The sequence below is a fragment of the Trichoderma aggressivum genome (genome assembly GCF_033847375.1).
Source record: "Trichoderma aggressivum f. europaeum strain CBS 100526 chromosome Unknown scaffold_059, whole genome shotgun sequence".
In the NCBI taxonomy this organism is placed as follows: domain Eukaryota; kingdom Fungi; phylum Ascomycota; class Sordariomycetes; order Hypocreales; family Hypocreaceae; genus Trichoderma; species Trichoderma aggressivum.
Genome location: NW_026946425.1, coordinates 74471 through 97368, shown reverse-complemented (window position 1 = coordinate 97368; position 22898 = coordinate 74471). Strand labels below are relative to the sequence as shown.

The 22898-nt window shown below is 50.1% G+C and overlaps 7 protein-coding genes across 7 annotated transcripts; 3 read left to right on the top strand and 4 right to left on the bottom strand.

Annotated features, from left to right (window-relative positions):
- Nucleotides 1-389: 389 nt before the first annotated feature.
- Triagg1_9796 (uncharacterized protein) lies at nt 390-5481 on the bottom strand (the record flags this gene model as incomplete). The annotated part of the gene is made up of 9 exons (XM_062904792.1): nt 390-711; nt 771-1891; nt 1960-2918; nt 2980-3363; nt 3535-3545; nt 4130-4674; nt 4730-5107; nt 5240-5254; nt 5305-5481. The coding sequence occupies 9 exons, from the start codon at nt 5479-5481 to the stop codon at nt 390-392; spliced, it is 3912 nt and encodes a 1303-aa protein (XP_062751253.1).
- A 689-nt stretch (nt 5482-6170) lies between these two features.
- On the top strand, nt 6171-7353 carry Triagg1_9795 (uncharacterized protein; the record flags this gene model as incomplete). The annotated part of the gene is made up of 3 exons (XM_062904791.1): nt 6171-6357; nt 6454-6725; nt 6784-7353. 3 exons carry the CDS (start codon nt 6171-6173, stop codon nt 7351-7353), a joined length of 1029 nt encoding a protein of 342 aa, XP_062751252.1.
- A 186-nt stretch (nt 7354-7539) lies between these two features.
- Nucleotides 7540-8310, bottom strand: Triagg1_9794 (uncharacterized protein; the record flags this gene model as incomplete). Its single annotated transcript, XM_062904790.1, has 1 exon — nt 7540-8310. The coding sequence occupies one exon, from the start codon at nt 8308-8310 to the stop codon at nt 7540-7542; it is 771 nt and encodes a 256-aa protein (XP_062751251.1).
- A 465-nt stretch (nt 8311-8775) lies between these two features.
- On the bottom strand, nt 8776-9999 carry Triagg1_9793 (uncharacterized protein; the record flags this gene model as incomplete). Its single annotated transcript, XM_062904789.1, has 1 exon — nt 8776-9999. One exon carries the CDS (start codon nt 9997-9999, stop codon nt 8776-8778), a length of 1224 nt encoding a protein of 407 aa, XP_062751250.1.
- Nucleotides 10000-12251: 2252 nt separating this feature from the next.
- On the top strand, nt 12252-12828 carry Triagg1_9792 (uncharacterized protein; the record flags this gene model as incomplete). The annotated part of the gene is made up of 3 exons (XM_062904788.1): nt 12252-12341; nt 12498-12715; nt 12780-12828. 3 exons carry the CDS (start codon nt 12252-12254, stop codon nt 12826-12828), a joined length of 357 nt encoding a protein of 118 aa, XP_062751249.1.
- A 640-nt stretch (nt 12829-13468) lies between these two features.
- Nucleotides 13469-15521, bottom strand: Triagg1_9791 (uncharacterized protein; the record flags this gene model as incomplete). The annotated part of the gene is made up of 5 exons (XM_062904787.1): nt 13469-13681; nt 13760-13850; nt 13917-15019; nt 15068-15159; nt 15227-15521. 5 exons carry the CDS (start codon nt 15519-15521, stop codon nt 13469-13471), a joined length of 1794 nt encoding a protein of 597 aa, XP_062751248.1.
- Nucleotides 15522-18381: 2860 nt separating this feature from the next.
- On the top strand, nt 18382-22103 carry Triagg1_9790 (uncharacterized protein; the record flags this gene model as incomplete). Its single annotated transcript, XM_062904786.1, has 5 exons — nt 18382-19047; nt 19118-19730; nt 19794-19853; nt 20076-20427; nt 20510-22103. The coding sequence occupies 5 exons, from the start codon at nt 18382-18384 to the stop codon at nt 22101-22103; spliced, it is 3285 nt and encodes a 1094-aa protein (XP_062751247.1).
- Between the last annotated feature and the right edge of the window lie 795 nt (nt 22104-22898).

Here is a 22898-nt window from a genome sequence, read left to right as displayed (position 1 = left end):
GTATGGATGTTTTTGGGGGGGGCGATGTGAAGGAATGATGATGCTGAGATGTTGGTTGAAAGGCTGGGAGTGGATTTTGGGTGCTGGTGGGAAGGTCTGTTAGCGCTGTGGGGAAGTTTGGGTTGGATTCTTGTGTTGCTCGTGGGGATGGCGATTAACATGGATTTCTCGACTGGTGAAGTGAATATCATGGTGTATTATAGACTCTGAGAGTATCGAGACTTCTGAGGGGTTTTTTTTTTAATTCTCTACATCAATGCGCGATGGAGTTGATGGTCACTCATTCATTGTAGGTTGGAGCATATACTGGCATCATGCACTGTGAATACTGTGCAACAACAAAACATGCAAGGAGGAGATTTCTTTCTTATTATCCTACATCAAACACACTACTTTGATCTGTCGTCATTCTGGGCCAAGTTTCTCGAACTATTGTTTCGATGCTCTCGGGCGAGGATTCCCGGGAACATCATCGGGTCGCTTCCAGACAAGTGATTATCCGTCTTGGCGCTGGAAGGCAAATGAGGCTCTCCCGTGTGAGCGTCGACAAAGGACACATGTCCCTCGGCCTCTACATCCTTGGATTCAGCTGCCGTAGTAGCCGGGAAAGGCTGGGTCTTGCTCTCCAGAGGTTCTGCTGCTTGGGCGCTTCCTGGCACCCCGTTTGCCACAAGGTCATCGCCAGAGCCGTAATCAAGATATTTTCTCAGGCTAAGTTGTTGGAGTAAGTATATGCATGCGCGAGGGGAGGAATATGCAAAATCACTTACATGTCTCTCTCTTGGAGGAGTGTATGGTATCGGAATTCTTCTCTGCGATCTGGGACATTTGTCTTCACCATCTTGTTCCCGTCCTTCCCAGGCTTCTCAAAATCTTGACCCAGCCACTGTTTCTTGATGGCTTTCTCATAGCCACTCTGTTTGACCGAATTCTTTGCCAGCTCGCACATGTCCACTGGACTCAGCTTGTATATCTGTGCAGCCACAGCATACTCTTCGATCAAGGGTTCCTTGGTAAAAGCAAATTGCAACGGGTCGTCTGTGGATAGAGAGACGTTCAAGCCGCGTCTGAAATACTGGTGGAATGGGTTTCGTTCATACGCAAGGAACAAGGCGTTGTTACTCAGCGGCGACATGGCGATTCCAATCTGCTCCAAATAAAAGATATACTGGAGCAGAGGAACTTTGCGAAGAAGCAGTCCATGGCTGATGCTATGACAGCACAGTGCCGCCACAGCCAAGTGTTCGCTATCGCCCGCCTCTCCACAATGAGGTCGTAGAACGAACGTGTTGAAGCCGCGGCTGCGTCGGAAGTGGTTCAACGAGGTCATGTTGGCATACAAGTAATAGATCCAGTAGCTGTATGGAGGATTTTGCTTCGTATCCCAGGCTCGGGGCACAGGGAACTTCTTGAACAGACGACGTTCGATTTTGCTTTCGTCATCGACGCTGTCAAAGCCAATGACACGCTGTAGAAATACATGTAGCTTTGGATGGCTCGAAGGATCTTTTGTGACTTCGAAGAGGGGTTGGAACACATTCTTTATAACCTGCTCAAACGTATCCATCAAGCCGCTAGCTTTGTAGATGTCGTAGAGGCGAGGGATTTGGACGAGCCAGCGGACGTTGTGGGAAAAGAGCTTATTGTCCACAACCCAGGCTGCGAGCCTGTCCCACTCATCTATGGACTTGCCATAGATGGATATGCGCCATTCGACCATCTGGTACTTGCTGGATTCTAAGTCAGCTATCACTTCCTTGGTAATCTCCGCCAGGTAGCGCCCGTGGATGAAATTATCGGTTTTGAGGAAAATAGTCCTCAGGCGCGACTCGCCGATGGGGTTGTATTTGAGGTTGAATTTATCGAAACGGTGAAAGGAATCAGTGTGTGCCTAGTCGGTCAGAATACAGGCGTGCTAACAAGTCAAGTCCCCTTGGGACATATAGCTTTGCGACTTACATGCATATCAAGTGTATCTATGCTCAAATCATACGCTGTCAGATTGATACTAGCAAATACCTCCGCCAAGGTGAGATGCTTGCCATCTCTGAAGAGCACAACTTCGTTCGGGTACTTCTTCATCTTGCTCTTGATGAATCGCAAGAGATGTTTCTGATTCATGCATGCAGAGTGGTGGACGTGCGTATCCACCTTTCGAACATTGTAGAAATCTCGATGCGGCACCTTTTTGCTGTCGGCAGTCTCCTGATATTCATTAAGGAGGACATATAGATTGTGTTTGCCCTCCAGATATTGAAGTCGACGAAACGCAAAGCTTTTACTTGGACCATCAGATGAAACGGTGAGGAGTTCTTCCAAATCGATATAAAATTCTCGAATGGTAGGCACACGAATAGCAGGAGTTTTGCTGACTGTAGAGTCAAACACTTGATAAACTCCTTCGCTGTCCATTTCAAAGGTCATCTCGCCGTTTTCTGGCAAGGGAAGCAAGTCTTCGAAAAAGAAATCATCTCCAATGTCGTGGCCAGGCTTTCTTTTTCGGACAGGCCTCTTTCGTTCTGTAGTAGTTGTCGAAGAGCCGGCGCCTTGCTTCCCGGCTTCGTCAGTGCCATTACCGTGGCTGTGAATCCATGCTGGATCGGGAGGGGGAGGGTATATGTCCCAATCTGCATTATCTCTGGGGTTGTCATTGGGCCCTTGGTTAGAAACAGAAATGTACTTGCGTCTCATGTCAAGTATTCTCTGAATCTGCTTTGAAATGGCACTGAGCTCAGCCGTTATATGAGGCTCAGTGTCAAAGAGTCCATTGCCTGCTAATCCAATAGTGGGGTCATTGGCGACCCTTGCCTCGTTAAACCCATGGCTAGTATTCAGACTAGGCTTCAGAGGATGTGAGGCACTGGGGGGGATTGTCGACTCATAGGGCCTGGCAGGAGTGTCTACGACTTCTGGCTTGTCTATTACCTCGATCAGCAATCCGTTTTCTTTTCACATATGGCAGACGGATTTGCTATTCACCATCGAGATCAAGTACCAACGAATCAGCCCCCCATTCTGTAGCTGGGCGTGAGCCCGAGAGAATGAGAGGACTTCCGAAAGGAGTTGACTGTGGCCATGGAGAATTCCCAGTCCGCGGGTCAATCTTGCTACGCTGATAGAACAGCTTTGCATCCGTCTGTGTCATCTGAAGCTCTGCAACAGGGTCATAAAACGTCGTGCGTTCTTGGAGATCTCGTAACAGCATTCCATCGTGGAGATGTTCTTCGTGGCTCTCGAGGGAATCTGGATCGAGTTCTGGGTCGATTAAGCCACTGGTGGCCTGCCCTTGGACAGTTTCATCATCCCCCTCTTCTCTGGTACGAACCGGAAGAGATATGCCGTTACTACCATGCAACGCGTGGTCTAGACAAACGTGATTAGGAGTCTCATTTACGGCAATTCAACAACGCAAAATAACAGCCATGAAGAGCAGAACGAAAAGAGTCGAGGCCGCCCCATTTACTAGGTTCAAAACACGGCCCAATGAAGCGCAACTGGGCAGCCACCAAATGCTTATCCCGGGTATGAACTCACCAGCCATAACTCTAATTCGTTTAGTCGGCCGTCTAATGAATGGATACCGGCAAAATGACTGTGCCAATGGCTGCGCAGTTGGAGATGGGATGGGCCAGTTAGTCGGTGGTGAATGGTTCAAAGTTACACAGCAAGAATTCGGTGGCACAAAAACAAAGAGCCACAGCAAGGCGATCTCAGGTACTTTAGGTACGGGATACATGCAGGCAGTTGGATTAAAGCTAATCCGCACTGGTGTTGGGTCACGCAAATTGGGACTAGCGCCTTGCTGTTTAAATAGAGCCCTTGTCTCTTCAAGTGCCGAGTTTGAGATATACGAGATCGCTGGGGAATTTTTAAATGCACAATTCTGTATTACACTGTTGAAAAAAAAACCGACAGTTGGTGTGTATATATTGACCACCTACCGTTTATACGAATCTAAAATGCGACTTGTATTCTATATAGACTCTTCTAATCGGCCGTTCCAAACCGGATCATGTCGGGGAGTCCATCTCTTCGTCTACTTGCATCTTCTATCAATGACAAGGTATTCGCTCCGAATAACAACGAGATCTAGCTTTTTTGATGAGAATATTCCAGCAGCAATTATTACTCCTTCTTCTTTTCCTTGGCCGGGGCTGGTTTCGGGGCAACGCTGTAGAGGCCGGCGGCTCCAAACACGACTACCGCGCTGAGGAGGGTGCCAGCTTTGAGAGTGTTGCCAAATAGCCAGATGCTTAGCAGGAGACTCATGAGCTTTCGAATGCTAAGTATTATCGTAACGGTGAGTGCCGATGCGCTTGCGGCAAGGAGATTCACGCCACGAATACAGGCATACTGGGTCAACACGTTGGCCGAAAGATAGGCCAGTTGGGACGGAACTCGTACAGGCTGCAGCGATGCAGCGAATGGTATGTTTAGTGCAACAGGAGTGCTCTTGGTTAGCACGAGTAAGTTGCGCCACATGGAGGGCGCAAAGGGCAAAAACAACGGCAGTGACAAGATGTGGGAATAGAAGAGATTCTCTTTCCACTGTGGCCCGTACTTTCGATACGTTGCTTCGGTATACAGCCCCATGATAGCCGAGAGTACTTGGGCGACAAAGATGATTAAGAGCCCAGGATTGAATACAGGGTCAGAAATATCGTCACTCGGTTTCTGTATAACATGTTAGACTGAGAGGAGAGCGTCATCGGTGACGATGACGACCTACTTTGTCTTTTGAATCCGACCAAGCAGCTAGGCTGACGCCAATACTCAGCAGAAACACTGCAAATATTTGGGGGCGTGAATACGTCTTGCCGTAAAGATATCCGGCAGCCATGGTTGTTATGCTACCCCCGGATCGTAGGATGATGTGAACTGGTACGGATATGTCGTAGCTGAAGGCATGGTTGTTCAACACGTTGATGGTAAAGAACAAGAGGATATTGACAAGCCAGCGGCTAAGCGGGACGACGTTGGGAGTCAGGAAGAACGGCGGGCGTGATCTATCGAATTGCGCTATGTAGCCTGTGATGGAGACGAATAGAAATTGAACGAAAGTTACGAGGGTTCCTATGCGGATAAGTGCAAGGTTGGAATCGGTTGTCTATGGAGGGTATGCGAGTGCAAGTTTACCGTTTGTTGGCTCGAAACTATGAGGTGTACATGTTAGATCATGTAAGTAACCGGAATCAGCATTGAACGAGCGGCCTACTTGATGATTGCCTCTAAAGCATACACCTGCGGACACAAACTGTTAAGTCACGCGATCACGAGCGTTCACCACTGGGATACTGGACGCACGTTGGAGCAGCATCCGCCGAAAATCAAGACTGTGATTACCGCCGTGGCGAGCAACGTTGAGCCGCTGTCCACAGCGAAGTGGCGCGCAACATTGGCCAAGGTCGGTGATGGAGGCCCCTTGTTCGATTTCGACTGAACACCCTTGCCCGGTGTCAGTTTGGTTGGAGGAGGCTCCATTGCGTCTCCAATCGTCGAGGCAAGATCATGCCTTGTCGAGGAACAAACATGTGGCAGAAACACTGTTCTGAGGTGCGGGATAGCACAGCCAAGGGTGGTTTGTCATCTTGGCTGAATTAGCATGGGGGTAATTTAGATAAAATCCACCAAACGATGAGGTGAGCTCGTCAATCGATTAAGAATTATTAGAAATAAACCTTGAGCTTTTAAAATAAGACGAAATATTCAACTTATTGTTTTTTTTATTAAAAAAAAGTGTAAATTTAAAGAAATTATATACAAAATGCCCTTATGAAATACAATATTGAGACAACATCTCGCTGAATAATATTAGCTATTTAATATTTAATTATCTTGTTAATAAAATATTAGTAAGATCTTTTCCAATTTCTCCCAAAGCACTACCCTAATTGGTGTAGCTTGCCTCGTTAGCTTGGTGGAGGGGTACTGCTAGTATGACGGATCTCAGCGACGTAAGTCTGATAGGTACCTAATTGCTGCTTTGGCGATTCCACCGTTAAGCAAACCAACTGACCACGAACCCACGACCTTGAAACCAATCGGCGTCTTCTCCCGTGCTCTCGCCGTTTACAAACCGCTACGGCCTGTTCTTTCTCCGCCAAATCTTCCCTGAGCATCGACTCCTCCGATAACACTGCTCAGAAAGGTCCAAGTCCCAGCCAGCTACAATGCCGACCACCACTGCGGAAACCCTCTCGCTGGTTACGAGAAACGTCTCTGTCGCTCCGCTCGTCCTCCTCTCCGCAGTTGACCACTACAACCGAACAGTACACAACAAGACAAAGAGGCGGGTGGTTGGAGTTCTCCTCGGCCAGAACGATGGAAAGAACGTGAGGGTGTCGAACAGCTTTGCAGGTACGTCTAGAGAACTAGGCAGGGAATCTGTGGAGATTCTCTATCCAGTATGGCTCTATGGCTGTATGTTCTAACGAGTCCTCTTCTTTTGTGTAGTCCCTTTCGAGGAGGATGAAAAGGACCCTTCAGTATGGTTCCTGGACCACAACTATGTCGAGTCTATGAACGACATGTTCAAGAAAGTAAATGCGCGCGAGAAGCTGGTGGGGTGGTACCACACTGGACCAAAGCTCCGTGCCTCTGATCTCGAGATCAACGAGCTGTTCAAGCGCTACACACCTAATCCTCTACTGGTCATTATTGATGTCCAGCCAAAGGAATCGGGTGTCCCTACCGACGCGTACTTTGCGGTCGAGGAAATCAAGGATGTAGGTTGCTCTTGGTGACACACTGGGGGGAACGAGCTGACTCTTTTCCTCAACACAGGATGGAACGACGACTGCTCGAACTTTTGTCCACACACCGTCGATTATCGAGGCCGAGGAAGCGGAGGAGATTGGTGTTGAGCACTTGCTAAGGGATATTCGTGACGTTGCTGTTGGCACTCTGTCCACGCGCGTCACTAACCAGCTCCAGTCTCTTCAAGGACTGCACCTTCGGTTACGAGACATTGGTGCCTATCTCCAGAAGGTCCTTGATGGACAGCTCCCCGTCAACCATGCGATCCTTGGCAACCTACAAGACGTTTTCAACCTTCTCCCCAACCTCTCTACACCCGACGATGACAGCAAAGTGGGAAGCCACGAACTATCACACGCCATGAGCATCAAGACCAACGACCAGCTGATGGCCATCTACCTGAGCAGCTTGATACGCGCTATTACTGCATTCCATGATTTAATAGAGAACAAGATCCAGAACCGACAGCAGCAAGACGAGAAGGAACCCAAGAAGGATGAGGCCGCTAATAAGGATGAGAAGAAGGACGGCGCTGCCACCACCGCAAACGGAGAGGGCAAGGAGAGCAGCGACAAGGAGAAGCCCAAAAAGAAATAATGAAAGGGAAAGGTCAATTTGATGCCACCTGAATTTGGTGGGCGAGCAGTGCTTAGAGTAATAAGTGAAACAGTGCTTTCCATATGTTGATGGTAGCAAATCGCTAGGCAAAAAATCAACTCAAATAAACACTTTGCAAGATTCACCCGCGCTTGATCTAACTTGTGCAAATTGTAACACGTGAAATCAGTGGCCTCCAATTATGCCAGCCAACTCTTCTTTTGTTGTGTATCTATCTTGGACGTGGCCTCCAGGAGTCTTCCTCCATTTCTCCGCCAACAGGCATGCGAGGAGGTGTTTACAACACGGAAAATCCTCGAGTGATGTCAATCTATCCAGCCCCAGGTTGCCGAACAATCCCTTCGGTGGAGGATTTTGAAGTTTCTCGCTACTATTGACCACATCATAGTGGGAATACGCATCGAGGGCGAATCCACCACATGAACAGCTCCATGCGTCAAGATGCACCGCATATACCTTTGTTGTTTGCGGCGTGTGTCGTTTACGCCGAGATGTAGTAGAGACGGCAGACTGGACGGTGTACATACATATCTGATCTTTGTGGTCCATTGCTTGCAAGCTGTCCGGGATATAGTCTTCAGACGGTTCGTTTGTATTCTCAATTCCTTCGTGCTTAAGGATATCATCAGGAGATACTGATGCTGGTGCTGCTCCCTGGGGTGCCTTTTGTAACTGGTCTGCTACCAAGAGACGGGTGACCAGGTCACGATCCAGTAGATCCAAGGCCGGCAAGAGGAGACTTGGGAAGATGACATGCAGAGTCAACAATTGCCGGCGCCAGTTCACATCTTCAGCAGATGATGGCGTTTCTCTGATCGACTCGACAGCATCAGGGTTATCAGTGAAATCACTTGCAGCATGGACTCCCGGGAGAGGCGATGGCGGAATAAGGGCCGCGAATAGCTGGTGGTGAGATGGCAGACGATGATCTCCCATCATGAAAGCGTGTTCTGTCTAAGTGCGAGTCCCGGTAAGAGTTGAATGAGGCCTCTCGAGTCTGGATCTCGCTATGTATAGCGTTGGTGATGGCTTATTGGTTTCATCTTGCTGCAATCATCTAGGTGTGGAATAGTGGTGAAACTTTGAAGAAGAGAAAGGGTGCTACTTATGCACCGATTTAGATGAGAGATGGTTCAAACGAAATCATCGTAGGTCAGATCTGCGTAGGTACGGAATCAAGAAGTCGTGACAGATGGTCGTGCCTTTAAATTACAACCACCTAGTCTATTTTAGGCACTAATTTCCTGCTTCAACAACAACCGCGTTATCGCATTCCCACCTCGGGACAGGAAGCAGTATAAAACACTTGTACTCATGATGCCATTGTCTTTGTTTTTTATCTATGCCGCTACACTATAAAATATACTTGTTTTATGCATTATTACACGGGAATATACCAAATCAAACCCACTCCTTGGGCTCCTTCAAGACATCCACCAGTCTCTGCTCCCTGCTCTTGGGCTCTGGCTCGTACATGTACTTCCAGCTTGCCGTCAATGGCAAGCTCATAAGAATACTCTCGACTCGTGATCCAGGCGTGTTCAGTCCAAAGGCGGTGCCTCGGTCGTGAACTAGGTTGAACTCGACATACTTGCCTCTACGGATCTGCTGCCATGCCTTTTCCTTGTCATCGTAGGGCATGTCCTTTCGCTTCTCCAGAATGGGGACGTAGGAGGGCAGGAAGGACTTGAGGCAGTCCTGTATGAATGCAAAGGTGTTCTCCTGGTCTCGCTCTGTCTCGTCTAGATCGTCAAAGAAGATACCGCCCACGCCTCGGCACTCACCACGATGCTTGTTGTAAAAGTACTTGTCGCACCATTTCTTGAATCGGGGATAGTACGTCTTGTCGTGAGAGTCGCAGGCCGCCTTGATTGTCTTGTGGAAGTGGATGGCGTCTTCGTCAAAGAGGTATGAGGGCGTCAGGTCGCAGCCGCCTCCAAACCACCATGCCTGGGAGGTACCGTCGGGATTGGCCGTTTCGAAGTATCGGTAATTCAGGTGCACGGTGGGAGCCATGGGGTTGTACGGATGGAGCACCATGCTTAGGCCTGCGGCGAAGAATTCCAACGACTCGACATCGGGATCAAGGTTCTTGTGGTTTTCGCGCATCTTCAAGATGGCGGGCTTGGGAAGCGTTCCGTAGACGACGCTGACGCCGAGGCCAGCCTTTTCGAAAACGTTACCCTCCTGCAGCACACAGGTTATGCCGCCGCCGCCATTGGGTCGCGTCCACTCGTCTTTGCGAAACTTCTTTCCGTCGATGCGCTCGAGTTCCTTGACAATTATCTGCTGCTGCTCCTTGATGAACTTCTCCATCCGCAGGCGCATGGGCGACTCTTCGGTGACCACTGCTTCCCTCTTCTTCTGCTCATCCTTCTCGGCAAGAGATGTGACGTCGAGCTTAGCAGGCTCTGCTGTTGCCTGGAAAAAGAAACGAGAAGCATGTAAGCTGGAGGGGCCTCGGAACGGATTGTGTCTCCCCGGACCTATCGTGTCCAACTCACCAAGCTGTAGGCCAAGGGAGCCGTGATACCAATGGCGGCGGCTGCCAGCCAAACGGCCGCCGAGGATGAAGTTCCGAAGCTGGCGGGAGCTCGCCGACTGCCCGAAGCGGACGATGCCCATCGATTGAAGGTCAATTGGCCTCTGGGAACCCGCGCCGAGCGCAGACGGATTTGTGCGGCCACGCGCTGGACATGGCGAGAGGCAGCCATTGGTGAAGCCATGGCGGGGTGCAATTGGTGACGAGATGAAGAGGGTTGAGCCTGGGCGACCAAAAGCCGAGACAAGGCGGGCGACGCTGGATTTAATAAGACACAGCTGCCAAAGTAAGCCGGAGAAAGATTTTCTCGTCGTCGTGCTTGTCGTCGAATTGGCCAATTAGCCCCTCCACTGATCGAGCCACCGGATACCTGGTGGCGTGTTCGGTTGTTGAGATCTTCCCACACAAGTCATGGTGGGTTAAAAGTACGGAGCACTGCTTGTCTGACGGCGGCCGGCACAAGCTCGGATCGGAGGGGCAGGTGGAAGCCGGTTGAGCAGAGCATGTCACTATTCGACTAAGGTAGTCTAGACTTGCGTTTGAGCCATGCAGATAGAGAAATGGGGACGTTGAATGGCATGGTGATGTGTGGATTGCGTTTAAGTTATGGAGTTGATGCGCTTGGTTTCGTATTGCCAATAGAAAAGAAACTACTGGCGGAGTGTTGGGCGGCAGACACAACCGAGAGAGACGGCAAAGGAGAGCGACCTTCGGAGTATCTGTGGTACAATGTCTAGCTAAAAGTGCAAGGTACTGCTAGGTACAGTAGAGATGAATGGCACTACCTATACAAAGGCGATTGCAACGGTATAAGCGATGAAAAGATGGATAAAAGAGCAAAAGAGGCTTCATGACAAAAGCATGCACTGACTTTTACCACAGCGAACATGCCTTTGACATAGGTGTCTTGGTAGGCAGCTGATTACTGCATTTACTGTCCATATTGAATTTACTACTATAACAAAGCATCACCTTGGCGTCTACAATCAAAGAATATGGATGGATCCAATGTATACCTCGCTATCTATGGCGTCGGTTGCGTGAGAGCCTTTGATCCCAACAGGTAGTTTTGCGAGTACGCGTACCTCGAGCGTACAGCGTACAGTAAAACGATCACCCGTGCAGATGATGAATATTCCAGAAATGCTACAGCAGTTACTACGTAGGTAAGCCCACGCGCAAGAGTGAAACATGCGGAAATTGTACAGCTACATGTGACCAGAGCAAAGGAACAACCTTGAACCAACCATTTCTTTGTCCGCTTCCCTTCCTCCATGTTAGCAGGTAGACGCTTCTTTAGGTATTTTTCATCTCCTTTCATTTTCCTTGCCTTTCTCTTCTGATAGGGCCAGGATGAATCATCAACAAAGGTGCACGGGGTGCTGATGGATTACAAAGGAGTTCCTTATCCAGATGAGATGAAAGCGAATACGGCGCCCCGAGCTCAGCTGAGGCAGGCCCAGCCCAGCCCAGACGGGAGTACCCCGTACCTGCGCCTTTGTACTCCGTACTCCGTACCTCGACCTTGACCCCTCGTGCGGCTCACTCCAGTCGGGACCTTGCCCGTCAGTGCAAAGGTACCGGGAAGCCCCCCTGGTGACTTGACTGTGAGCGCACAAGGATCCGGCAGCTGATCATGTGGTCTCGCTGCTAGGTACCTGTACGCTGGAGAGACAGTCATCATCGGCGTCCGCGTTGTGCGTGTGTACATAAATCGACCAGCCACAGCTAAGCTCTCCTTGTGCCGTGCAGCTGTGCCGTCGCCGTGCCTGGGTGGGCACCGCAGCCAAAAGGTACTAGGTACCTGGCCTCTGCCGTCACGCTTTGTACCCACCCCGTACCCAGTACAGCAGCCCCGGCTTTGTACCCTGAGTGAGTGAGTGATTCACCGCGTCCCGCATCAACCTTAGCGCGCCACCCAACTCAGTTGAGTGCAGGTTGCGTGCTGCATCCGTTCCCGTTCAGGCCCAGCACACTAAAAGGGCGAGCGTCACTGCCTGCCTGCGCCTCTTGCCTTTTGCCTGGCCTGGCCTGGCCACCGCCTTGTCATCGGGCCAGAGTCACTGGGTCACCCCTCTCCTCCACTTCGTCACCACAGCTTGCCTGGGCTGCCTTAAACTTCTACATCATCTCTACATCCCTGGAATCCCTTTTTCTTCCCCTTTTCATCTCTCCAGATTCACTTTCGACAACCCTCTCCCTCCATCTCCGCGCCATCGCTATTTATCGCCAATATCGCCCTCTGCATCGCCATCGATAGCCACAGCCGCATAACCAACCCGCTGCGCCTTCACTCTCGTCACCCAACACTTGTAACCTTTTGGTTGCCGTCAAGATGCGCAGCAAGTTCAAGGACGAGCACCCCTTCGAGAAGCGCAAGGCCGAGGCCGAGCGCATCCGACAGAAGTATTCCGATCGCATTCCTGTAAGTTGGCGGACACCTACCTTATCATTTGCTCGTCCTCGTCCTCGTTCCCCGTTCCCGCCCCGACCGGGTCCAGCACCCGCCATGCAGCTTGCCGTGGCTACCCTTGCCTTTTGAAGATGAATCTTGATGGCTAACCAAACTTCCTCCTCATAGGTCATCTGCGAAAAGGTCGAGAAGAGCGATATTGCTACCATCGACAAGAAGAAGTACCTGGTCCCCGCGGACCTGACAGTAGGCCAGTTTGTCTACGTCATCCGCAAGAGGATTAAGCTTTCTCCAGAGAAGGCCATTTTCATCTTCGTGGATGAGGTCCTTCCTCCTACTGCCGCTCTCATGAGCAGCATCTACGAGGAGCACAAGGACGAGGACGGGTAAGAGCTCTATCCATCATCTCCACCCATCTCCAGGAACTGCAGGCTAACATTTCATCGCTAGCTTCCTTTACATCACCTACTCCGGCGAGAACACCTTTGGTACCGCATAAACACCGAGGCGATACAGGGGAACTTTCCAAGCCGATGAGGCTGATGCAGGCGTTTTGGTCGTTGGGCTTTTACTCTTTCCGATGGGGGATACTGGTGCTTTGTGATATTGCGAATTCATTGTTTTATCAAACAAGAAGAATCGAGATGAAGATGCTAAGCCATCTATCTCATCTCCATGTTATCCTTGCCACGAGCCTTAGTTTTGGGGGAAATGATTTTGTGTCACGACAAGGGAGGACTGGGTGACTTTCACATGTAGGCGGCCAGGCACCGTATGGACCGTTTCAGCCTCTCCTGCGTGTGACTGTTGCGTTCTCTTTTGCTCCGCGCACCTATGCTTGTTTTCTGTCCTATTGTTGACAGAACAACAGAGATTAATTTTAGCATATCCGCCAATAGACGTTGACTCTTTCCCCAACCTCTTGCGTACTAAGTGAATCTTGTGAACATGTGCATACGGAGCCCCAAGTAAGATCGAGTATGGAACAAGACATTATTATGTATATATATATATAGTTGAGACGAGCATAAACATCGTACTTTGCATGGTATATACGCCCAATCAAAACTGTACCCCCCTCTTGACTGATACGTTTCCCCTTCCTTTCATTAATATTCGTAAAAAAAAATCATCCAAAATTAAACCTTTTCAATATGCGACTCCATGATTCCATCGTATTGATGCATCACCTTCTCATCGATAGATTCGTGGAACACGTCTACCTTTGTAGAAGCAAACTTTCGCGCGCTAATCTTCTTCTCGAACAAGACGTCGAGTTCGGCGAACGTGCGGCCGCGGGGTTCAGGGAGGCGGAAGTAGGTGTAGACGATGCAGCAGAAGCAAATTCCACCCTGAAGAAAAGAAGAGTGTTAGTTTAGATGCAAAAATGGTTTCATTTCATCTGCGACCAGGCAGGGTGTGTGTCTTACCCAGAAGAATCCGGTGTAGTTGCTCCAGTTCCAGGCTGTGGGGTTCAGCATGTACGGCGTCAGGACGTTGGTGATGATGCCGACGATGTTGCTAGACGAAAGAGGTTAGCACATCTGATCGCTCAGTAGTATTTATGCAAAGTGAAGAAGAACTTACTAGAGGTTTCGTGCCAGCACAACCGTCTTGATTTGCAGTCTACGCGATGAAAGCTCGCCGACAAGGGAGTAGCACACGGTGCCGACGGTGAGCTGGTAAAAGAGGGCCCAGACGACCATGATGCTTCCGGTGGCGAGGGAGCCTTCTCTCCTGTGCGACTCTGGTACCAGACCCAAGAAACCCAAGACGAACAGCATGCTGCAGAGGCCGCAGAGGCCGTAGAGATACAGAGAGCGGCGGCCGATGCCCATCGTCATCAAGCCCCATGCGCCAAAGACGCCGACCATGTTGATGGCGTACTGGCCCAAGGCGAACGAGTAAGAGTCCCTGGTGGAGAGACCGGCCTGCTGCAAAAAGTAGGTGGAGTAGTTGGAGAAGGCGTTGCCGCTCAGGTTCTGGATGGCCCAGGTCATGCAGACAATCTCGGTACGGCGCCGGTCAACGCCCTTGAAGCAGTCCCAGTACGAGGCACCGGCGGTGATCTTCTCCTCGAGGGCAGTCGTGTGCACCATCATGGCCACCGTCTCGTCGGCGTCAAAGTCGGTCTCGCGGTTCAGGCTGGTCAAGCGGAGCAGCGCCCGCTTGGCCTCCTCAGCCTTGCCCCGGCGAACGAGCCACCAAGGAGATTCCGGGGCAAAGTAGATGGCGATGAAGAGCGGGAGGGGCCACATCCACTGCAGACCGTAAGGGATACGGTAGGCCCACTGGTCGTTGCGCTTCAGCATGGCGTAGATGACGCCGATGCCAATCTCTTGGCCGAGACCCCAGCAGAAGTTGACATAGGTGGTGAGGTAGCCTCGCAGCGCAACAGGGCAGACTTCGGAGGCGTAAGTGACGGTGATGGTCTGGAAGATGCCCCAGGGGATACCGCACAGGATCTCGGCGACCAGCAGCGTCTGGACGTTGGGTGCGGTGAAGAAGATGGCAGTAAAGGCGGCGACCAAGACGAGACATCCCATGACGGTTTTCCTGTAGCCGAATCTCTCGGAGACGAAGCCGTTGATGAAGAGACCAATGATTTCACCGACGGTGGCGCCCTGTTGTTTTGGCCAAGCTGTTAGCGCTGATGTTTCTTCCGACAAGATTGTGACTAGGTAGGTAGTCTAGAGGTCCCCATAGATGCAATGGGATGGGTAGGGGGTGGGACATACGTTACTCAAGCCAGACTGCCACCTGGCAGGTACTTGATACTTGCCATCGGGGTACAGCTCACCGTATTTCTCATTGAATTGAGGAAATGCGTCTGGCCGACATGTTAGCTTGCTGATTGGGATATCATGTGTTGAGCCGCTTGGATGGGAGCGTCTTACAGAAGTTGTTGACCAAGCTGATATCGTAGCCTTCCATGACAATGCATGTGGAGATGATCATGCTCCAAGCAATGGCCTTGGGATACAGCTTGATGCCCTGGAGCAGAGTCATGGACTGTTCCTTGGCAGCGGCCGCTCTGGCACTCTCGATAAGCACACGGCGGCCCTTGGACAACTCTTCGTCCCCTTCGCCGTCGACGTCGACGACGCCTCCGGTGGTGGCATCTTTGGACGTCTGGATGTCGACACCATCCTGATGAGGAGAAATCTCCTTTTCAGTAGCAGGCGATGCCATGATGTGAGTGGTGGGGGTGTAGTCTTGAAAGAAGAAGAAGTGAGGTAAAGAGCAGCAAAAAAGTTACTGGAACATCAGGGTGCCCCGGTGTACCAATGCTCTTCGCAACAAAGTGTGCTGAAGAAAGGATGGATGGACAAGGGCCGAGGAGAGAGAGAGAGGGTGGAGGTGGGAGGAGAGGGAAGGATATATAGGTGAAGGCGACGGAGCGGAGATGAGAGTACGGAGTAGAGGAGAGAGAAAAAAAAAGGCTCCTCAAAAGACGAGGTCGAGATGCAATGCGAGGCCGGGGTCAGTTCGATTGACGCGGGTCTAAATAAGCCGAGCCCTCTGGTGTCGATCCAATGATGCTCGCCCGTTTCTCTGGAGCCTTGGCTGAAGTGGGCTTTTGGAGCAAATCGGTGATGATAACCAAACCAACGGGCACTGGAAGAGGCAATGGGGGGGACACCACCGCAAAACCAGGGTTTGGTTTGTCAAGTAGTGTTTCTCCTTCTTCTTTCTTTCCCCTCTTTCGACAGGCTCACCGTTGTCGGTTTTGGATGGATGGCAAAAAGGAACCGAGCATGGCCAAACGGAAAAATCTTTGTTAGCTCATCATATCTCCTCTGGCAGGACTAGTTTGCAAAAGCAATGCCGGGAGTGGCTCGTGGCGGCGGAGGAGCCCGCACAAGCATGCTAAAGGCTCTAGGTTCTAGGAAGCACGCGACTTTGGCTAGCCTTACTTAGTCCGGCAAAGTAGCAGTGCAAAAACGATGGGGCAAGCCGAGAATTGTCATGATGTGAGTGGATGGGCGGCGAGTAGGTTTTGCTCTAGGCGGGTGAGAAGATGAAAAATTCCCCTGGTCTGGTCTTGGGGGTTCACCGCTTGTGGGCTTCTGGAAAGTTGTTTTGTTGGCTGTTGCTCGTGGTAATGCGGCAGGTCGTTTTTTGTCTGTTGAAGAGAGGGGGGAAACGTGGGCTAGCAGGTACATAGCATGGGGGCACATGTATCCAGGCTGGCACAAATGACCTCTGCCGACGACAGGAGCTGATGGTATGCGAAAAGGGTCCCAGTTCACGAGGCGTTAATGTTTATCAGCAAGCACATTTACATTTGGCGATTTCATACGAGTCCATGGATGGTGAAACTACAAGGCGGAAGGGGGCTAGAGAGAGAGGCATTCTGCCCGTAAGATACGTCAAGAGGAAAGAGACGCCGGAGCCATCTATGTACGAGCAGAACCCAAACCAAGGTCCCAAGTAGTATCCGGCATCTCAAATCTAGAATCTAGACTATAGATAGATAGCACATGTCGTTCGCAGCAAGGCTGAAAAGGGACCAAACGAGCCTCCGACGGACGGGCCAATGGCAGGCGTCGCGATTCTCGTCGTCGAGGCAAGCTGTCGTCATGCTCCCGCAATCCCCACGGGGTAGAATCGCGATGCGGGGGAGCGCTAGATGCGCCCAGGACGCTCTGCCCCATCTGACATGTCCTTGTCGAATCTGGCATGCTGGGGAAAAGCCTCCCTGCGTCCTGGAACTGCGCCTGTTTGGCGATTTGCCTGGCCATCATTCTTTGGTGTCGTGGGCCGCCGAAAAAAGCATCGCGGCCCACTGCGTTTTCGGCGGCGCTAGCTATAAGAGGCAGAATGTTCAACACTCGCCTCGCCGCTAAATTTCCTATCTAAGGAATTCTTCAGACCTTGATGTGGATATGCCTAAAAGTAGTAACATCGGCCTAGTGATGGCTCCTCATCCTGGGCAAAGCTGCTTCAATATTACCATGGGGTGCTATCACGGGCCTCACAGGAGCATTTTGGCGGCGTTGATTTGCTTTTCACGTGGTCCAAATGCGTTTCTACGGCTACGGGTAATTCTCAGATAACTGACCGAGGGAATGTTTTTCCCAGACACAATACAAACTGCATACCTACATAAATCCCGCAGTCGTCAAACCACCAAAAAGATTGTGAAAATTTGAACTGGTTTGGGTTATAATTTCCTGCTTCTTGTTCGAATATGGTCCATACAACCAGGTCCTTCTATTGCTTGTATTTACACCAAGTACAATGCTAGCACATCCAGGTGGCCTGGTACATCCTATGTGTTGAGAGTGGCTTCAACACCTCAACACTCGTTTTCCAGCATCCTGTGTCTCAAGTTTGAAGCAACTGATAATATCAGATAATAGAGGGATATCACCATAGTAGCAGATATTAAAAGAAACCAGTTGAAAGTAGCGAATGTAGCAGAGATTTAAAGAACTTCCATGGCATCTACAGGTACCTTAGTACAGGTAACCAGGCAAGTACTACAGGTACCTGGTACTTGTTGTAATGAATAAAACGCTTTGTTCCGCATCTTGCTCTGACACTTCAATTCCAGTCAATCACCAAAGTGCTGGGTAGCCAGTGCAGTTTGGGGTGCTGAACAGCCTCTCCAAAAAAAAAAATAGGTGTTCCATCTTGACCACTGTAGTAAGCACCATGGCACTTCTCTCTGTATGCTGTGGTACTACTTATTGACGTCAAATTAGAAGCCTCTATTTAAACGCATATAGTACTCAACCAGTGCTGTTTTATTCACTTCAGCGCAGTGAATATCACATAGGTAGATAAATGCAGGTTTTCAGCCTCACCCTGTACTCGATTTGCGCGATGAACCATTTTCATCGAGGCTGTGAGCCCAAAATACGCCTGCGGCACGTGGCATGCAGCATGCATGTACCTGTAAGTGTGCAACATGACCCCCGATCCTCAAGGCTGTGTAGAGAAAACTCCCTCGCCTACAATTGATGTTTGAGAAGCAGTAAACCGCCACACTGCACTCAGTAGATTGGTGTCGTTGCAGCTGTCCGAGAGTGGATTTATAGGCGCAATGGGGAAAACCCGTGGCCACGAGGCCAACATGAAGCCAGTCTCCAGCAGGAGGATTTGGGGCCGGATGAAAGCAATCGTCAGGCCTCCAGCTCGACCTGCTGCCTCCGCGACCGCCCCAGGCAACACGAAGACAACATCGTCTGATCAGGCTGCAACTAATTCCGCTTTACTAAACTCTCCGCCAGCTGCTGTAGACACCGTTGATGAGCTTCCGCAACCCTCTACTGCAACAGGCTCCTCTAAGCCCAAACTTGACGATGGTGATCCCGCCCCATCCAGCTCGACAGTACTTGCGGCGGATACAGGTGACAAACCCCCGTCAGGTTGTTTATCCAATTCCCCTGGAGGAAGCAGCTTATGGGAGAAAGCCTACAATGCTGCGACTCCGAACACGAAGAAATGGATTGACGGGCTTTTGAAGTCAAACGTAACATGGATGTCAGCCAAGAGTACGCAAACGGAGGAGCTCATTGAAGTTGTTCGAGAAATAGAAACAAGACACCAAGGCCATGCTCTTCGGATTCCAGTAGGAGGAAAACAAATCCTCTGGAAAGATTATGCGCCTCGAGTTATATCTTTCATCAAAGTCATTGGGAGCATTACCATTCAGCTCGCTCCTGCTCCATCAGATATCATTTGGTCGGCATTGAAGACGGTCCTGCAGGTATTATCCTACTACTCCAAGATTCCTCCACCTGTGACCATGTCTCGCAGCTCGTCTAATCAGATGATAGATGTCTGTTGCACCAGGCGAGGAGCTTGCCGCTGTTCTAGGATGCTCCGAAAAGGTTCTGAGCATCGTAAGACGTGGAAAGGTGTATGAGGCTCTATATCTGAATGGTGCCAACACTTTTGTTCCAGTACAGGACGATTTGGAGCGCTCGCTTGTTGACGTGTATACAAAATCACTAGACTTGCTTGCTCATGTTGGACAGCGCCTGGCAGGAGGCCATCGGCATTTACTTCTTGCGATTGTCAACCCTGGCGAGGCCGAAGGCCTAATGGCTAGCCTAATCAAATGCGAGAATGATGTGATCACAGCAGCTCAGGCCTGTGAGGTCGTGCGGAGCGCCGACGCGGACGAGCGTTTGAGCACCATGTTGAACAGCCTCAGCGAGCCATTGAGGCAAACAAACGACAGAATTCGTGACTTTCTTGAAGAAGAAGTCAAAGAGAACGACATTATCAAAGCTTTGAAATCTTTGAGCCCCATCAACTTCGGAGATCAACATCGCATAAGGGCCGAACCGAGGACCCCAGGAACCGGAGAATGGCTATTACAACATAAAAAATTCCAAGAATGGGAGCACATCCCGGCGTCGACAATCCTGTGGCTCCAAGGTACCAGTAAGTAATCACAGCGGAGAAAGCGTATCCCTCTGTATAGCCATCTGACGCTTTATGGTACAGTGGGTATGGGGAAATCGTTCCTTGCTTCCAAAGTTGTAGATCGATTTCTTCTAAAGACTGGTGCGCGCTATAAGCACGAGTCTAATGGCGATCAAGGGCTTGCCTTTTTCTATTGTAATAGAGGCCAGCCTGATCTTCAAACCCCCCTTTTGATTCTTCGAAGCTTTGTTCGTCAACTATCTACATCTCCACGCTATCTGAAGATGATGAGAAAAAGTCTTATAAGGCTATACCGTGAAAATAAAATGAATGGGTTAGAACTGGGGTTTGACGCTTGTCAAGAGCAACTCTTGGAATCGGTGAACCTCTACCCTCAAACTGTCATTATTCTGGATGGTTTGGATGAATGCATTGCAGAGTCAAAGGATAAACTCATCACCCTTTTAGCTAATCTTGTCAAGGATGCTCAGCATTCTGTCAAGATTTTTATCTCTAGTCGACGGGAACAGGATATCGTGAAATTACTCCCCGCTGGATCAATCATCGAGATTGATGCCAATGATAACCGGGATGATATCCAAAAATTCATTGAGGAAAAGATGGAAGAGATAGAAATGAGAGGATCGTGGGAATCCATCTCAAAAGAGCTAAAGTCAGATATTAAAAGCACTCTTTGCAAAGGCAGCGATGGCATGTAGGTCACCAAGAATGCAACCGTACATGCATGTCATGTACATGTGTTTTCCAACTACAACACGCAACTAACGTTCGCCTAGGTTCAGATGGGCTTCTGTGCAGTTGGAGCAACTATCCGAATGCCAACAAGCCAAGGAAATCAGAGATAGGCTTGGAAAACTTCCAATGTCTCTAAACGCCTCTTACCATGAACTCTTCACCGGGATGAGCAGCCACAGCCAAGAAACACTACGGCGTACAGTCATGTGGGTGATGTGTGCTTATGAGCCTTTATCAAGCAGCCGGCTACTTGCTGCTGTTCGGCTCTCCATGCACGGCGACGGAGAGAGCCATGATGTAGAAGAAGAACTTACAGAGGAGACTCTTCGCTCAATCTGCCGCCACCTGGTTGTCATAGATTCTAAGCGAGATGTATGGAAGTTCCCGCATGCATCGGTCATTGAATACTTTGAGACAACGCATAAGTGGACAATGGCGAAGGCACATTCTTTTGTCGCCAAGCACTCTCTACTCTGTCTCATCGACAGCTATTCTAAGTGGCAGCTGCCCTCACGCTTTGAAAGAATTGATGGAGTATCAACAACAGACCACAAGAGAGATCCCCAGCACCCGGTCAGCTATTTTCAAGAGTATGTGGGGGTCTATTGGTTTCAGCATGTCCACAGCCTTGAAGACGTACAACCTCATGACCCTCAACTATCACGACTGGTAAAGCGTTTCATGGGACTCAACAGCTCTCTTCAACAGAGCAGTCAGCAGTACCGCCGTTGGCTTGAGCACAGGCAAAACGTGCACGCAACTGGACTTGTGCGTAAAACAACCAACTTTTCTGATCTTTTCCCCTTGACAAATCCTATTTTTGGTGCCTGTGCTTTTGGTCTCTGTCGTGTTTTACAGGACTGGTGGTCAGCTGGTGTCGATGTCTCACAAATCAACGGGGAAGGGCTAGACCTGCTCGCAATCGCCGCAGGACGTGGACACCGACACCTTTGCGAGAAGCTGATAGGCCTTGGAGCAGATGTCAACAGGGTGCTCTGCAACGGGGAGACGAGCGCCCTGAATGAAGCAACGACTCTGGCAGGTAACCTGGATGTGATACGATTCCTTCTTGACAACGATGCCGACCCAAACCTCCCTTTGGAGACCCCTATCCTCTATAGGAGCGCGGCATACTGTGGTCTAGCAATTTCCGAGGCCCTTCTAGAAGCGGGCGCCAATCCCGATGTACATTCTCGTCTGGGCAGCCCTCTCGAAATTGCTGGAGAGAGGTCGGATTACGAGCTAGCAGAGCTCTTGATACAGTACAAGGCGACTGTCAATTTTTACACCGCGGACGGAGTGCTTGGGAGTCCCCTTGCCGCAGCCGCTCATGGAGGGTCAATCGAGCTTGTTCAACTGCTGATAAAGCATGGAGCCGAAGTGAATGCTCCTCTAACGCATGGCATATACAGAAGTGCTCTGGCAGCAGCGTGTTTTGGAAATGGCGGCGTTGGTATGGTACAGTATTTGATCGAAGAGGCTGGTGCGGATCCGAACATCATATCCACGAATCCGCCATCAATTCCTCCTCGGATTTATTATGCCGACGCGGCGTATGAGAGTGGGAGATATCTGAAAGAGAATGGCCATGTGGTGGATGAAGATGTTTTGAGAAAGGCTGGCATGGGGCGATGATGGTTCGAAGCGTCCGAGATGTAATAAGGAGTGGCTATTCAGGACAAACTGAGTTTAAGTCAATACCAGGTTTCCGAGGCATTATTCTACAATTGCTACTTTATTCTAGCATCTGTTATAGCTGGGGTATTCTGGAATGTCTAATATTATCGCCAGATTGAATGCAATACTGTTGGATATCCGACCCCGGTTGCTGTGATGGGTGCTCACTCCCGAGATATCGGTACTAGTGTAGTAGTAATTACCTATGTTACGGAAAGGACTTGATTTAGGGAATCATCTTAAATTGCCCACCATCCAACTACTTTTTGCCAATGGAAAATCCAATCCAAGTCTTTGTTAGTTCAGTCATCCACTTCGGAGGTGTTTCGGAGCTTATGTTAGGAGGTACACAATAGAGGCCTACTAAGGTAGACTAAGCTGAAGCTCTCCGAGTCTCCCCGCAAACCTGCTGGAGCCCTACGAGGCTTTGTGTAGAAAGTACGCGTAGTAGTTGGTGTTACGCATGTACCATCCATACGCTGCTGTGATGCAAGGGCGACATGAGGCTTGATGGGTCTGACTACATGTAGATTCGAGTTTCCGTGATAAGATACTCTAGACAATCACCCAAATCACAAAAACATTTCATCATCCGCAACCAATTCCATTTTTTCCCTGTCCTCTTGACTTCCCCGTTTCCACCTAGCGGTGCCTGTTGTTCCGAAGTCACTAAACCAAGCCCAGCAGGCGACCCACCAGAATTTTCCCCAGAGCCCAGCGACATCGAACCACGTCCAAAGCTCTGACTGTACC